Source organism: Macaca fascicularis, chromosome 20, assembly GCF_037993035.2.
Source record: "Macaca fascicularis isolate 582-1 chromosome 20, T2T-MFA8v1.1".
Lineage (NCBI taxonomy): Eukaryota > Metazoa > Chordata > Mammalia > Primates > Cercopithecidae > Macaca > Macaca fascicularis.
The window spans coordinates 52,893,071-52,909,980 of record NC_088394.1 but is presented as its reverse complement, the minus strand read 5'-3'; the positions used below and the strand labels follow the sequence as shown (position 1 = coordinate 52,909,980).

The 16,910-nt window shown below is 41.9% G+C and overlaps 1 protein-coding gene across 6 annotated transcripts in view; it reads right to left on the bottom strand.

Moving 5' to 3' along the window:
* The window catches only part of NUP93 (nucleoporin 93), a 118,183-nt gene that overhangs the window by 47,448 nt on the left and 53,825 nt on the right, over positions 1–16,910 (bottom strand). For all 6 annotated transcript variants that reach the window (XM_005591991.5, XM_005591992.4, XM_065537180.2 and 3 more), the window contains one exon: positions 4,003–4,065. In XM_005591991.5, the coding sequence (XP_005592048.1) occupies positions 4,003–4,065 (63 nt within the window). The remainder of the gene's footprint in view (positions 1–4,002; positions 4,066–16,910) is intronic.

Below are 16,910 nucleotides of genomic sequence, written 5' to 3'. Positions count from 1 at the left end.
CTTTTCTAATACATATTCTGCAGACACAGGAGAAACGATAATCACAAACTTTAAAAACAGTCTTCCAACTGGTTTTTTTCTTTTCACTGAGAGTCAGGCAGAATGGACCATTCCAGTCAGTTAGCCTGAGCTGAAAAATACCCAGAGAAAAACCTTTGCTTCTTGCTCACACCAGTAAACTTAAACATGAAAGTTATGCATTTTAAATGAAGAGAAGTATGATGGAACATAAAGGTGGGGTGGAGGGGAAGAGATAATTTTCTTAGAAGTTGTCCAGAAAGAATAGACAAGTGTGAGCCACAATTTTGTCTAAAACTTTCCCACATAGTGGTCAAACCAACTGCCTCCTCAGCCTCTAGCCTCTCCCAGCAAGGTCAAATGGAGGACCAGGTGGCAAGAGGATCAGGTAGGGTAGAAGGAGGCAGGGGAAGGTTGATACATTATACAGCCTACCGAGCTGCAACACGAAGTGAGCGCACCACAAAGTGTACTAAGTCTTTTTCTTAAGGACAAGACCTCTGGCCAACAGTGGCAGAGTAGCAAAGGCAATTAAAGAAAACAGACAATGTACCACCCACAGAAACTGCTGAAGAGGACAGTGGAGACAGACTTTCAGCATCAGGTAAGGGTCAGAATGACGACAGTAGGAATTAACCATTCCCTGTTAATTGGGCTGCCTGCCTGTGTGCCAAGAACTCCTGCTTAGTACTTTGAAAGTGCTTTGAACACTATCAGCTTTCTGGGTTCAAATCCTCAGATGTATCTGAAAGTATGCCAGGCTACTCATTTAGAAACACCCTCATAACCTGAATGAACACTGCTGTAGTTCTATTTACCATTAGTGTGATAAGCAGTTTCAAATAAAAATAAATGCCCCAGGCAGGCAAATTGCTTGAGGTCAGGAGTTTGAGACCAGCCTGGCCAACGAGGTGAAACCCCATCTCTACTAAAAATGCAAAAATTAGCTGGGCGTGGTGGCTGATGCCTGTAATCCCAGCTAACTCAGGAGGCTGAGGCAGGAGAATCACTTGAACCCTGGAGATGGAGGTTGCAGTGAGCCGAGATCACACCATTACACTCCAGCCTGGGTGACAGAGCAAGGCCCTGTCTCAAAAAATAAATAAATGATCCAATATCAAAATTCTCTTCCCTTAATTGCATCACCCCCAGCTTATCTTAATTACATTAGAGGTAATGGAACATTCAATCTGTGGGTTAATCAGGGATGATTAGTCACCCATCTGTCCCATTCCAACCTATTCTGTTTATATCCACATCCGAACCACTGAACTAAAGTGCAAAGAATGCTAACTAGAGGAAGCATTGCTAACTAATGCTAACTAATGAGACAGAATCAACAGAACTGCTCAACTAACAACTAAGAGAAGAGGAGGGCAGTGAGAGTCTAAGGTGAGGTGGGAAACAGTGTTAAGAAACTCAAAGGAAAAGAAAAAGGATAAACTGGAAGAGTACGGAGAAATCTAAAAATTAAAAGGAAGGCAAAAACAAACCACAAAAAATGACAAAACAGTGGAGAAACTATTATAAATTAAATCTGAATCTTTCAAGTTACTATGTGTGGAAAATATTTCTCTTTGAACACAAGAAAAAAAGCATGGAAAGAATTGGGCAGCTGAATTAAGAGCAGGTGGGGAGCATTTGAACCCCATTTTCATAAAGGGAAGAGGGCAATATGCTTTGACTTCACACCCGTTTATTACTGCACTGTTGCTGGCTTTTAGAAACACTGCATATGTTCTGATAATGTTGTTCCGTTTTTGCTGGGATGTGCCAAATGGGGAAAGACAGGACACACTTGTGGTTTTGTAGCTTGTTTTCTTGGCATTTCAGCAGGACACTGGCAAGTTATTCAAACATAAAACAGTCACAAAAATACCAGAAAGTTGCTCACTTTTTGTGTGAAAATGATTCTTGCTCAGTGGCAGTTTCCTGGTGTCCAGACAGGTCAAAGGTCTCCCCCTAGGCTGGCTCCCAACACTGGAATGCCTCCCTCACAAACACATATGCACACATTTTGCACTGTGGTATGTCACCTAAATGTTTTGGCTGGCTGCAAATTTAGTCTCAGTATGGCACAATGTTCAGAGACTGCCAATTCCAGAAACACATTCTGCGGGGTAAATGGACTAATGAAGCTTGGTAGCATTCAACAATCCTAATTTAATTTCATTGGTCCTTTACAGCAGGAGAATCAATGTTGGTAACTCACTTAATGTGTGAACCAAAAGAAAACCCTTTTAAAAATATTTTCAGATCTGAATCAAGTGAATTTCTCTCTATCTGTGACTAAGTACTATCACCAACAATATAATTAATGAAATTTTGGGAATTTTATTTATTTTTTTGAGACAGAGTCTCGCTCTGTCGCCCTGGCTGGAATGCAGTGGTGCGATCTCAGTGCACTGCAACCTTTGCCTCCCAGGTTCAAGCGATTCTCCTGCCTCAGCCCCTTGAGTAGCTGGGACTACAGGTGTGCACCACCACACCTGGCTAATTTTTGTATTTTTAGTAGAGACAGGGTTTTGCCATGTTGGCTGGGCTGGTCTCGAACTCCTGACCTCAAGTGATCCACCTGCCTTGTCCTTCCAAATTGCTGGGATTACAGGCATGAGCCACTGCACATGATGGGAATTTTATTTTGATAATGAAACATATCAGTCATTTAAATAACGAGCCCTATTTCTCCTCAGTACTACTGAGACATGTTCACCTTCACAGAATATTTTAATAAAGCACACTGAGAAGCAACACTTTTTTCACTTTATTATTTTTGAACTACACAACTAATGAATAAATTTCATTGGATATAAGAACTAAATAAGTAAACAGCAAAACAGAGGTCTCACTTCAAGCCTACTCCCTTTGCAGAAAGGGCTACTGCTAGCTGATGGAATGTACCCTGCCAGCCTCCTTCCTGGGGAAAGCTGCACTTCTATAACCAATTCCACAGGACAACTAGCCTTTCTTCTCTCTCACCATAAGGCCCCAAGGGCCCAAAAATCTCTTTCACTATAATGGGATGTTATAGAAAGATTTTGATATTTGGATCTTTGTCAGAAATAAACGGAGATAACTCACATGTTAAACAATCTTTGAGTATCTTGCACGACTGCTTGTTGCAGAATATTGTTGCACATATAATGGCTGCTCTTAGGTGAACTTATTTACCATCTTTTCAAGCATGGAGCTAGTTTTATGTGTGTGTGTGTGTGTGTGTGTGTGTGTGTGTGTGTGTTTGAACTTGGAGAAATTGTTAATATAAAAGGTGGTCCACTCAATACTGTGTAATAAAAGGAAAATAAGTTGAAGGAAACTGTCAGCGATCACAGCTGCTTTTCTGAACTGCTGATTCAGTAGAAACCACAATACCATTTATACAATAACAATGAAACCAATAATTTTCTGGTCTTTCCATTTTAAGATTAATAGTTAATTGTCCAGTCCAGTGTCTCAGATGCATTGCAGTCACTAAATACATACAGAGTTATAAAGCATGGTATTCTTCTCAAAAAATGGTTCCTGTAGAACTCTCTCTGTAGGAGAGAACTGGGCATGTGAGAGATTCCAGCTTCCAGATCCTACACTACACTCCCCTAGTATATACTGCTGCCCCCATCTGGTTTTTTTTTTTTTTTTTTTTTTTTTTTTGAGACAGGATCTCACTCCTCATTCTGTCCCCCAGGACGGAGTGCAGTGGTACAACTTGGCTCACTGCAGCCTCTACCTCCCAGGTTCAAGCAACCCTCCCATAGCCAACGGAGTAGCTGCAACCACAGACGTGTGCCACCATGCTTAGCTAATTTTTTGCATTTTTTGTAAAGATGGGGTCTCACTATGTTGCCTAGGCTGATCTTGAATTCCTGGGCTCAAGCGAAACTCCTACATCCGCCTCCCAAAGTGTTAGGATTACAGGTGTGAGCCACCACGCCCAACCCTCTTGCCCTCATCTGTATACATCTACATTTTGGTTAATTTTCTTACCCTCTTCCGGGACTCTTCAATGGCAGACAGCAGGGCATTGTCCTTCTCATTCTTCAGAAAGCCCTACAAATGGGGGAAAAATTAACACAACTTAAAACTAACTTTCAAAAAATCAAAAGTATACTGAGAGACAAACGATAACCATAATGGTATCTAGTACGCTACCTACCTCCACCTCACAAATCTCTCCCAATTTGAAAACATCAAAATAGATGACTTTTACAGATGTTTCTTAGTTTATTCCATTCTGGGAGCACATGACGATTGTTAGAAAGTAAAGTTCCCATGAAACAATAGTGTGGGGTTCTATATCCTGTAAACATGTAAAAAGTGGAAAATCAAGACTGTCCTTCAAAATTCCTAAATGGCTCATATTGCAGATACAGCCTTGGTGATGGAGCTAGTCACAGTTCCTCTAACTGTTCCTTAGTCTATATTTCTCTGTTGGTTTATATTAATTTCTTTCTAACATTGAGGACATCATCATCGCCCATTTGTCTGTGTGCTTTTCGCTTGTTGGCCAACGTCTGGAAAATTCTAAAAATCCTTTCTTTACACATTTCTTCCAGGGTTTTGCCATGTGCTCTGTCTGTTTCAGGTCTGCTCCACTGCTCGTTTAATATAGGTAGGGTGAAAAGACAGCCTACAAGTCTAGTTTAATATAAACAGGTTAAATGCCTGCAAAATGCGACTACACAGTAACACAATGGCCAAAAGGATAGGCTTTGAAATTTGGCAGTTTCAAATCCTAGTGTCTCCATTTACTACTAGTAGCAGGACTTTAGCCAGGTCACCCAAACTCCCTAAACCTCAGCTTACTTGTTTGTAAAAAAATAAGATAATGTAATCAAGTTATTGACCCAAGGCTCAATATATGTAGCTCTATTATTAGAATCGATTAGATTTAGATCTGTTGGTGACTTCTATTAACGAAAGAGATGCCCAGGATGATCTCTTTGCTGCTGTTCATTGTCCTTATTTGCTTCAGCCGAGATCCAATAGGAAAAGGGCTGAGACACTATTCTGACAGCCACAGTTGCAGACAGACAGATATATACACTGCACTTCCCTGCCAACACCTTGCTCTTCATACAAGGGGGCAGTTTCTTTTCCACAGCTTGGGCTGGTTGGGGGCTGAGTAGGAACAAGGAAGATGACCCATCAATTGACATGTAGAGATCAAAGTCTTAGTTGTAATATGAAGAACTCAAGTTACCTTACAAATCAGATCTACCTACACTCCAATGCAAGGTACAAGCATGCCACTACTGGTGCATTTATACATGTCTAAAATCGCTCTGTCACCCAGGCTGGAGTGCAGTGGCACAATCTCGGCTCACTGTAAACTGCCTCCTAAATTCAAGTGATCCTCCTGCTCAGTCTCTCAAGTAGCTGGGATTACAAGCGTGCACCACCACACCCGGCTAGTTTTTGTATTTTTAGTACAGACAGGGTTTCACCATGTTGGCCATGATGAGGTCAACGTGTTGGCTCGACTGCAAGTGATCTGCCTCCCAAAGTGCTTGGATTACTGGCGTAAGCCACTGCACCCAGCCTTGTGTTTTTGCCTTTTTTTTTTTTTTTTTTGAGACGGAGTCTCGCTCTGTTGCCAGGCTGTAGTGCAGTGGCGTCATCTCGGCTCACTGCAACTTCTGCCTCCTGGGATCAAGCGATTCTCTGGCCTCAGCCTCCCAAGTAGCTGGGACTACAGGCGCATGTCACCATGCCCAGCTAATTTTTGTATTCTTAGTAGAGACGGGATTTCACCATTTTGGCCAGGATGATCTCAATCTCTTGAACTCGTGATCCACCCGCCTTGGCTTCCCAAAGTGCTAGGATTACAGGTGTGAGCCACTGTGCCCAGCTCTGTTTTTGCTTTTTAAAGAAACTTTGGGAAAACGTAATACAAAGAAGAATTTGGCAAAAGCTTTTAAAATGACAAGCTAAATTAAAACACCATCATTTTCTTGCATTGGAAACTTACTGTTACGGTTAGTTTTTGATCATTGTAATTTAACAACTGTAATGTTTTAGTATACAGTCATGCATCACTTAATAACAGGGATACATTCTGAGAAAGCCTCCTACTAGGTGATTTCATCGTTGTATGAACATCATAGAATATACTTACATAAACCTAGATGGTATAGCCTACTACACCAAGCTACATATGGTATAACTTGTTGCTCCCAGGCTACCAACCTGTACAGCACGTTACTGTACTGAATACTACAGGCAATTGTAACATAATGGTAAGTGTTTGTGTATCTAATTATAGAAAAGGTACAACAAAAATATGGTATTGTAATCTTATGGGATCACTGTTGTATATTTGGGTCTGTTCTTGACCAAAACATCATTATGTGGCACTTCAGTGTATTCTGTTTAGTCTTTTTAAGAAGGTGGGGGAGGTGGGTTCGGAGGCAGGATAATACTGGGGATGTACATTTAAATAAAACATTACTAATTATAGATTTCCCAAATTCCTTACATATTGGCCTAAGTCTCCCCAACACGTGCTGTCACACCCCAAAACCTGGGCAGTGCACTGGGATGGACAGGGACAATGACCAGGAGCCCAGGAAATAGTTCCCTCTTAAAGACTCCATGGCCAAGCGTGGTGGCTCACGCCTGTAATCTCAGCACTTTGGGAGTCCAAGGTGGGTGGATCACTTGAGGTCAAGAGTTCGAGACCATCCTGGCCAACATGGTGAAACCCTGTCTCTACTAAAACTACAAAAATGAGCCAGCCGTGGTGGCAGGCACCTATAATCCCAGCTACTTGGGAGGCTAAGGCAGGAGAATCGCTTGAACCAGGGAGGCAGAGGTTGCAGTGAGCTGAGATCGCACCACTGCACTTTAGCCTGGGTAACAGAGACTCCATCTCAAAAAATAAAAATAAAAATAAAAATAAGACTCCTCCAGCATAGCCTCTCAGGCAGCTCTGAGGACACAACACGAAGACTCTCTAAATACATATACTGATAACTGGGGTGGAATGGGGAATGGCATCGGTCATTTGCCTAATGGTAATGACATCAATAAACCAGAGCACATGAAGCTAGGAACCCACATGGTCCATTCAGAAGGGTGCGGCAGCTTGACACCACCTACCTGCTTTTGGCCATCACAGGGGACCCAGACATAAAACAATGGCAGATTTTAATGGGCCTTGTTTGTACCTTTCATAGCAAATGATTATGTCAAGTCAACAAACCTTTAGTATAAATACATTTTCAATAGTGGTCTCCAATGTGGCTAAAGCTAAAGGCTTTAGTGTCACCGTTCATAAACAAAGCTGTGAAACTATTATCAATGACTAATGCTCCCAAACAATGAATAGTCATGAATTGTGCTCTGTGGCACCTTTTTGTGGCTGCCTGCCTCTATGCTGCTGACTGTCCAAACAAGCTACGCTTGGGAGTAGTGGGAGAGGGGAGGGGATTACCACTGCCTCACAAAGCCTGGTCTAATATTTTCTTTTTGGTTATGGGGAGGGGAGGGACCTGGGTTAAGTCTGATGTTCTGTCACATTCCTTCTCTGGGCTTCCTCTGTTCTTTCCAGTCAATGACTAGCCCATCCCATTCTTTTAATGGCACCCATGTTCATATCTCTCTCTCTCTCTCACACACACACACACACACACACTCTCACACACTTACAACACAAATGCAAAGCAATGACCAGACGCATTTGTTGAAAAGCAAAATAATATTCTGCAAGAAATGCAATTCCCAAATTTCTGAGAGATAAAATTTCAAGTAAGAATGAAACAGAAGAAAAAAAGACATTATTGCTTTGGGATAGATTACTCCAGTCTTTAAAATATTTACTATAAAGCTACATTTTACAACTCTCGATAAATGAAGCATGTGTGTGAGTCAAACCTCACCCACATATAAACAAAGACCATTAACCATTACATACTTCAAAAACTGGACTCTAAGCACAAACTGAGCTCACAAAATAGATTTTGAATTTTAATTTTTCATCCTTTCTAAAATGAAGTGCTAAATAGGTTATACATCATATTTTATTTTAAAAAAACACATTAGTGGTCTGTCTTTTCAAAACAATTTTTTAAGTAACATATATACATATATATATTTATTTATTTATTTATTTATTTTTATTTACTTATTTTTTTGAGACGGAGTCTCGTTCTGCCGCACAGGCTAGAGTGCAGTGGCGCGATCTCGGCTCACTGCACCTCCGCCTCCCGGGTTCAAGTCATTCCTCTGCCTCAGCCTCCCGAGTAGCTGGGACTATGGGCATGTGCCATCACGCCCAACTAATTTTTGTATTTTTAGTAGAGACAGGGTGTCACCATATTGGTCAGGCTGGTCGTGAACTCCTAACCTCATGATCTGCCCACCTCAGCCTCCCAAAGTATAAAACAGTAACTTATACACCAGAATACTGCTAGGATCTGTGTGCCATCTAGTGGCAGTTAGTTTCTTTCAAAGAACCCACAACTCAAGGAGAAGTAACAGCCCACTGGAATTAAAGAACTAAAAAGTTAGGCAGAACCACACCTGCCTCAGTCCAGGTGCCCCACAGATCTCCTGACTTCCCTTTCCTACCCACGTGTTTCCTTTCCCTCCAAACTCCTCCTCCTGTGAGACGCCTCTCATGCCTCACCCAGGAGATGTACGTGTATAGCTGATGGGAAAATGAGTTCTCTGGAGAAGGGAGCTGGAACTTGAAGGATGAACTGGCTCCCTGCCACCAAGATGCCCCCTGGGCACAGAAAAAGCCCAACAATTCACCTCCTGCTGGTAGATGCCAGCATCTAATGATGACCCTCAGAGCTCCCCATCACTGCTATCCCTTCATTCCCATCAACAAGCACTTATAATTGCTCACAGTCCCCCATCTGATCCTTCTGCTGTGGGTCAGCTCAATAAAGAACGCCCCCAAAAACATCTGCAGGCCAGCTAGGTAAACTAACTCCTCCTGACTTCCCCATCTGTGTACTGCTCCTCACTGCCAGTGTGCTGAAACAGACCCTTGCCTAACTGGCTCCTCAAATGTGTTTTGGTTTTCAGCTTTCTGTAACACATAATAGCCACCATTCAGGAAGCAATTAAGGGCCAGACACTGCTCCAGACAATTCAAAGACATTACTGCTAATCCTTTAACAATATGAAAGAACAGACATGATCACCCCACTCTCCCCTACCTCGCCCCGCCCCCGCCTCATTTTACAGGTAAGAAGCTGAGATTTTCACATTTAACTAACTTGAGCAAGAATTCCCGACCAGGAAGAGGCAGAGGCAACATTCAAACATAGTTCCGACTCTCAAGACCCACTATTTCTGAGATACTTATGGAAGGGTAAACCTCTAAACAGCAAAAATAAAGAAAAAATTTCTTTCTCTAAAAGGATGGAACCCAGGAGGAGAGTAAAATTTCCTTAAATCTGTTTTAATCATCAGGTTCCCCTTTACAAACAATAAAGTTGAGGCTCAGAGAATACTTATGGCGTACTAATAATAGCTAACACTTAAATGGTGATTATGTTGTGCCAAGTATAAGCGTGTTACGCACATCTGGTTCTAGCCCTCATTTTTAACCCAAAGCTCTCAATACTACTTAACTGGATCATACTTCGAAGTATATCCTTAACAGAGGTTTAAAAGTTGAGTGAGCTGTACCAAATGGTTTCTTAAGCTTCTACCAATTTAAAAGCACTGTGGGGTTCTATGTCCAGATGACCCAGTTCATATGTAGCCAAGTTCAGACTCAGAACCCAAATTTTGTGACCCATTGTTTTCCCTTTTCCACTCTCCATGCCATCTCTCATCACAGCAAATCAAGGTGAGATAAACTGGCATTTTATGCTTGCACATTTATTCCTCCCCCCACCCCCCGCCCCATACATTACATAGGAAAGAAATGAAACAAGAAATGTCAAGTTTTTGGCATTCCTCTAGAACAGCGGTTTTCAAAATATGACTCAACACTCACAACTGGGTCATGAAATCAACCAGTTTTTTTTTTTTTTTTTTTTTTAAGAGATGGGGTCTCATCCTGTTGCCTAGGCTAGAGACAAGTGGCACAATCACAGCTCACTGTAGCCTCAAACTCTTGTGCTCAAGTGATCCTCCCACCTCAGTCTCCAGAGTAGCTGGGATTATACGTTCTTGCCACATCTGGCCCAAACAGCATTTTTTAATAAAACAAATGCAACAGAGATGTGGTATGGGTACTGTTCTGTGAAACTTTTGTTTCAACTATATATATGTAATTGTGTGTGTGTGTGAGTCACAGTCTAAAAGCTTGAACTCATTGCTTTAGAGGTCAACACCATAGTATTCCAAAATAGTGCTACTATTATTGCTGTGGAACAATAAATGCCACACATCTGCCCAAGCAGTATCTCCAGTCATGTGTTCCATCTTTGACAGAGAAAGTGCTTGGCTGCCTTGCAACGTATCCTGGCAAAGAACAACCCAGAATGTAACATCTGGTTAACTTGATTCTCCTAAGGAACATGTAGTCACATCTCAAGGACCTGGCAGCCAAGGTGGCTCTTAAATGGCTCAGGTCAAGAAAGGCATGAAACTGCCTTATTTTTACCTATCATGCAGACTCTTGGTTTCAGAATACACATGGTAGCTAATTCCTACTGTAGAAAAAGGCAGCGAGCAAAAGGATGTTTGTTTTTGCCAAATGGCCAAATTCTCTTGGCTTATTTGTTCTCAAAAGTGAAAACTACAATAAATAAGAGTCTGTGTGGAAAAAAAAAAATTTTCAGTATCCACCTTATCCAGGAAAGTCAGATGGCAAAAAAGTGCTCACACTGGTTCTTTCACAGTTCTGTCCTTCCCACCTATAGCAGATAAGCGATTGGACAGTTGGACAGTTATATAAAGTCTGAATTGATGAACATACAAATTTCCTGTTAAATAAACAAGAATCTAATTTGGGCTTACAAAGCAATAGTCATGTTTTCATGGCCTTCAAAACCCAAGAGACTATCTCATGTCTCTTTCCATTAAACAGACCAACCAGCAATCCACCATATCAAAATGTAAAAGTGAGGCATCTACTGCAGGCTGGACATTTACCAGAAGGTATCTGGTATGACACAAAAATAGATGCCGGGTGCTACAAAAATGAGGTATCATCTCTCATTTTAATATGTACAATACATACAAATTAATAGGAAATTGTAGCCAACATTCCAAATCAAAATAACATCAACACAAAATGAGCAGTGACATCAGGAATGGTCATTGTTGCTGACAAACCATTGCTAAGACACAAGCAACAGCTAGAAAGCAATGAAAGAGTAAAGAAAATATAATAAAGCAGTTAATCAATAAAGGATCTGCTTGAAGATAAAGTAAGAATTGCAATAAGTATTAGAATACTATTAAGTATTCAGTTAGTACTAAAGTTAGTACTTTAGTTAGTGCAATGGAGAAGTATCCACATTCTAAGAAGACAGAAGTATAAGTTGTACCATTACTTTGCTTCAGCTCATTGTAAGTAAAATAATTACTCCCTGAACCTCTCCCAAACCTTCTTGCCAATTTCTGAACAAATGAATGACCTCTTCTAAAAACTTCTCTTGGATAAAATTAGTACAAAGGTAAAAAACTACTTATGGAGAAAATGAGGAAGGATGAAGTAAGATACTGTTTTCAGATGAGCACAACAGAAATCCTGCCAGTACCTGGAGAGCCTCTGGGCTTATCAGATGGTGTGGACTTGCTTTTCATTAGCTCCCTTTTGTGGTGCCCACACGGAGAGCGCCTCAAGGATTTTTTCAAGTGCAAAGAGATGTTCATTACTGATAAAGCCCAGAAAATGAACAGAGAAATTTTTAAATTTGAGCAGTTTCAAGATTTGGGTGAACTTCCATAAGGGTTTATAGCATGTTTGGTTATTTTATTAGACCACTATTACTGCAATAAAATAAGAATACATAAAATGTCAGCTTACAAGGCCCATGAGAGACTGAATTTCCTTCTGCAAGGAATATAGACTGAATAGCAAGTCCGGGCTTTCTTCTCCAACTCAGATATTTAAAGTTCCACTGACTGTTTTTTGTTTTGTTTTGACATGGAGTTTTGCTCTTGTTGCCCAGGCTGGAGTGCAATGGCACCATCTCAGCTCACTGCAACTTCTGCCTCCCAGATTCAAGCAATTCTCCTGCCTCAGCCTCCTGAGTAGCTGGGATTACAGGTGCATGCCACCATGCCCAGCTAATTTTTTGTATTTTTAGTAGAGACGGGGTTTCATCATGTTGGCCATGCTGGTCTCGAACTCCTGACCTTAGGTGATCCACCTGCCTCGGCCTCCCAAAGTGCAGGGATTAGAGGCGTGAGCCACCGCACCTGGCCCCACTGCTTGTTTTCTACAAAAATTTTAATACTTTGAATTGTTCGTTCACAGAGTGCATATATAACTTCAAAAATAACCCTGCAGAAAGCAGTGCTAAGCGGGCAGAGCTGACATTCGCCAACTGTAATATGTTTTTAATGCTGTTATATGATTTCTTGCTGTGCATTTATGCAAAAGCCTAGCTGCTCTCATTCAGCAGGTGGCAGCAGACGCTGTAAGAGTGGCTGTGGAGTTCCACCATTTGCCAGCTCAGCAGATCCATCACTGCTGCAGGCAGCTCTGGAGCCACAGGTGGCAGACCTTGGCGATATAACATGGCACTGTGCGGGCACCAGGCCATCTGTCACTGTCAGACTGCTGGGTTCCATTTTGTACATGATTTCTGCTATTGGGCTAAAAAAATGTCCACACAATTATGTGATGGATTTGTGTCCATTAAGGCAAAACAAATTACTTGCCCCCATGATTTAAATTGGTTTTCAGAATGGTCTATAAATTCTCACAGGTTAAAGAGAATTGAATGTGCATAAGGTGATTCAAAACCTGACAACACATGGCACTGGGCAGTGTTTCCTCCTGGACCAGAAAGGGCTTTACAGGCAGCACTTCAGCCCAAGTGTGCTGGCATGCTTGGTCCCTTCAGGGGCATGCCATTATAGCTGTGATATAATTCCATCTGCACCTTTGCCTTCTGGGAAAGCCACAGGCCTCAGAGACACTAATGTAAGTCTATCCAAATGCCTTTCACAGACCCTACCTACTATCACCCCTCCACCTCCCAAAAAAAGGGAAAAAAAAATTATCATGCAACAAAAACCCAACTTCAAAGATTTCAGCATTGGGTAAAATAAATAAATAAATAAGAGGTGGGACTCACCATGACCCAGAGGGGAAAGCTACAGGGAAAGTCATCTGCAATAATGGGGACATGCCATTCCAGTGGTGGGGTACTGAGGAGACCAGAGATGCATGACACATCTCCCTTGTCAACACAATGTAGGCACATGAGTACTAGATGGCTCTTCTGATACCTATACCACAGTATCAAGCTGGGGCTGCTTAGCACATCTGTTGCTGCACTTGGGGAGGAAGGCCAAGGTTAAGGGCATTCCTATGATGGTCATTTTAAATCTCAGGGCTACTGCTGCAAAGCTAGTTCTGCCCCTTTTAGGGGCCCTGCGGCATTTCTGTTATTTGCTACTTCTCTCTCTGGTCATCCCAGGAAGAAAAGCAGTCCTTCCAGCTCAGTTACTAAAGGGCTCTGAGACTCTGTATGGAGTGGAAACAAGTTAAGGGCATAACATAAATGAATAAAATGATAAATCATGGCTACCCAGGCACCAATGGGAGAAAAAAATGCTTCTCAGCAAAACCTCCTTCTTCTCCCAAATCCAGCAAAGCCCTATGCTACCCTTTTAGGGTTGTAGAAGCAACTTTCCTTTGGAGGTTACAAGAGGAATAGGGAGAGGAATTGACTTGCTCTGTACCGCTACTTTACCACCTCCAGAAAATCGGGCCAGAGCCCGTGCGTGTCCTAGTGAGAAGGGCTGTGATGCAGCAGGATGTGCCAGGCTGTGGTGGTAGGGCCTCTGCTGGCCATCCTCTCTCTCCTCTCCTGGGAGGGTAGGGGAAACAGGAGTGACAGAAGTCCAGTGGGGGGAGGGAGAGCAGCCAGCCAACTGCTCTCAGACTGCTGAGGTAACCCCAGGAGAGAAAGCAGGGGTAACTGTGAGCATTATATCCCCTTCCCGCAACCACTCCAAAAAGGCTAGGGCTAAACTTTGGAGACACAAGAAAAGAGAGGATTTGGAGGAGAAAATGGTTCAATCTAGCTTCGCAAATGGAATATTAACAGTGTGTCACAGTATGTCTGGCTTTAAAAAGCAGCAGCAGAGCCCTCTCCTCACCCAAGGCATAAATAGATATAAAAAATATTAATCTCATAGTCACGCTAAGGTGATGGGCAAGGTAAGGAAGATACATTCAGGGATGATAAAAAATGTTTCAATATGTCTTTAGGGAACTGATATCTACCTTTGAAATGGATTAATCCACATCCAAAGGACTCTGGATGCTAAAACCGCACTGCAGTATAAAACGGGAATGCATCAATAATGGCCTTTATCATGACCAGCATTCCTTCCCACAGCTCCTGAAACCTACCCTACAAGAACCCACTAAAGCAATCCTGTACTATTAAAAGCACACACACAGATCCCCAGCTTTGTCATATCTAGTGTTTTTTTCCCTTTGGAAAAAAGAAACAAAATCAAGATTTGGGGGCCATGAGCAGGAAAGGATAGCAGAGGGTGTGTCTCGCAGTCAGTCAGGTGGGAGCTGAGCAGCTTTGCCAGGCTGGTTTCTACAGCGCTCAGGATTAAGCCTTGAGTTCTACTTTGCAAGCACAAGGAGCGCTGTTAGGACAATGTTGGGGAACCAAGTCTCACATTTTCCTGCTGGTACACGGTGTCAGTCATTTACACTGCAGTTGAAAATCACAGCTCCTCCTGCTATGCAGCAATGCTTATGCTGATGGGATTGGAGCACCAATCATCACAGATCTGTCACAGAAAAGGGAGCTCTGGTTTTGCTGCAGTTTCTTCTTATTCAGACATTCTTTCTTCAAAAATGAATTTGTTTGGAGACTACTAAAACAAACAGACCTTCCCTTTTGTAATTTCACGTTCTCTTAAATGGAATTTGTCAAGGTATTCCTTTGTCAACAGTATTGGTGATTTCACACTCTCTAAAACCTTAATTAAGTTTGGAAACACTGTGACTTTACCCTGTCAGAGCTGAGGAATACTGCAGAATGCAACACTCACTATTATCACCACAGGTATGAAAAACATGAAACACTGCTTAGCTGGAGTGGCAAATACAGGCAACAGAAAGAGGGATGGTAAGACCATTATTCAAATACAAATTGCCTGAAACTGACAGGGAGCTAACACCTTTCACCTAGCTCATCCTTACAGAGAGGAGAAGGGGAGACTCTGCCCTGCAGGACCCCTCGCACCTAGACTTAAAGAGGCCATGACCCGCTGAAAGGACATGTCAGAATGCCTGGCTCCATCCTAGCTTACAATACATGAACGTAACAACTCTGCCCATCCCAGGAGACTTCACGCCGAGTCAACACAATGGACCCAAAAGCTCAACTTGCAAGATAGAGTTTATTTTTAAATGTTTGTTTATAAATGCTTATCATCTTTAACACAGGCCCGGGAAGACGCCAAGCACAGCTCAGTAAGCAATTTCTGGCACAGCTGAAAAGGAACATCTCTGTGAGTTAGGTTGCTAAGGCAAAGACAAGACAGACTTTGCTGAAAGCTCAATCCATTAGATCAATCAGTCACCAGCAAGCCGGCAGAGAAAGAAATGGAGTCAGATGCAGACAGAGACACAGCGCAGCACAGATTAGGAGTCAGGTGGTCCAGATTTAGGGCAAAATCGACTGCTTTCCAGATGTATAACCTTGAGAAAGTTATTTAACCGCAATTAAGCCTTCCTTTACTTAACTGTAACATGAGCTGATTGCACTAAACTCTAAGGCCAGCACCAGAACTCCAACTCCATGAGAGGTGGGAACAGGTGAGAAATCAACACTGTCATTACCACTATGACTACTGTTCACGTGCAAAATAATCCATACCCTGAACCACAAAAGAAAGAAAATAAGCTTTGTTTTTGAAGGTGGCCAAAATACATATTTTATATACAAAATAACTAAAACCCACAAAGAGCCAGAATGAAAACCAGAGACAAATAACATAGTTTCGTAGGAATGCTACTTCACCTCACCATAAAGGAGAAGCATGCTGTCCTTTGTTTTCTAAAAATTCACCCTATATTGGAAGGAGTAAATTTTTACGCTAAAAAAGAAAAATAAAGCATAAAACAAGGCATTTCAGAAGTATTAATACAAAATACTTTGAATTCTATTTTAACCATATTTGCCATCAATTTCTTAAAAGGAACATTTGAAGCCATCTACATATAAGTGCTAATTAAATCTTCGCAAATCTCAAAATTTTTCTCTTCTAACAATAAAAAATGGCTGTAAATAGGCAAGGCAGTGCTCCTAAAGGTGTCTTCAAACTTAATTGAAAGAAAATAATTCGTGCGGTCCACCCCTTATCACAGTGTTCCTGGTGACGCCATTTTACTCCTTCCTCTCTGCCATCTTAGTACCACGGAATGTTTCCTAGCGAGCTGGCTGACATGCTTGCTTATCCACATTATGGTACTGCCAGAGCAGTCAAAGGTTTGATACAAATACACTTTTTGTTGCAAAAAGAACCAATCCCTGATTCTTCACTATTAGCCAGGCTAAAATTTCATGAGAAAACTGAAGTTTCCAGATTGAAGAGGTTCAGGAATCCCCTACAAGTACCAGAAAGGACAGCCTCTTCCGAGCAGCCAAACTTGAGTAGACCATGGTGGAGGCAAAGAATATAGGAAGAAACTCGGTCTCTGCTACCTCCCCCAGGGTACTTAATACCTAGCCTTATTATAAAGCCAGCAAAAGGAAAAAAGACCAGGATCTTCA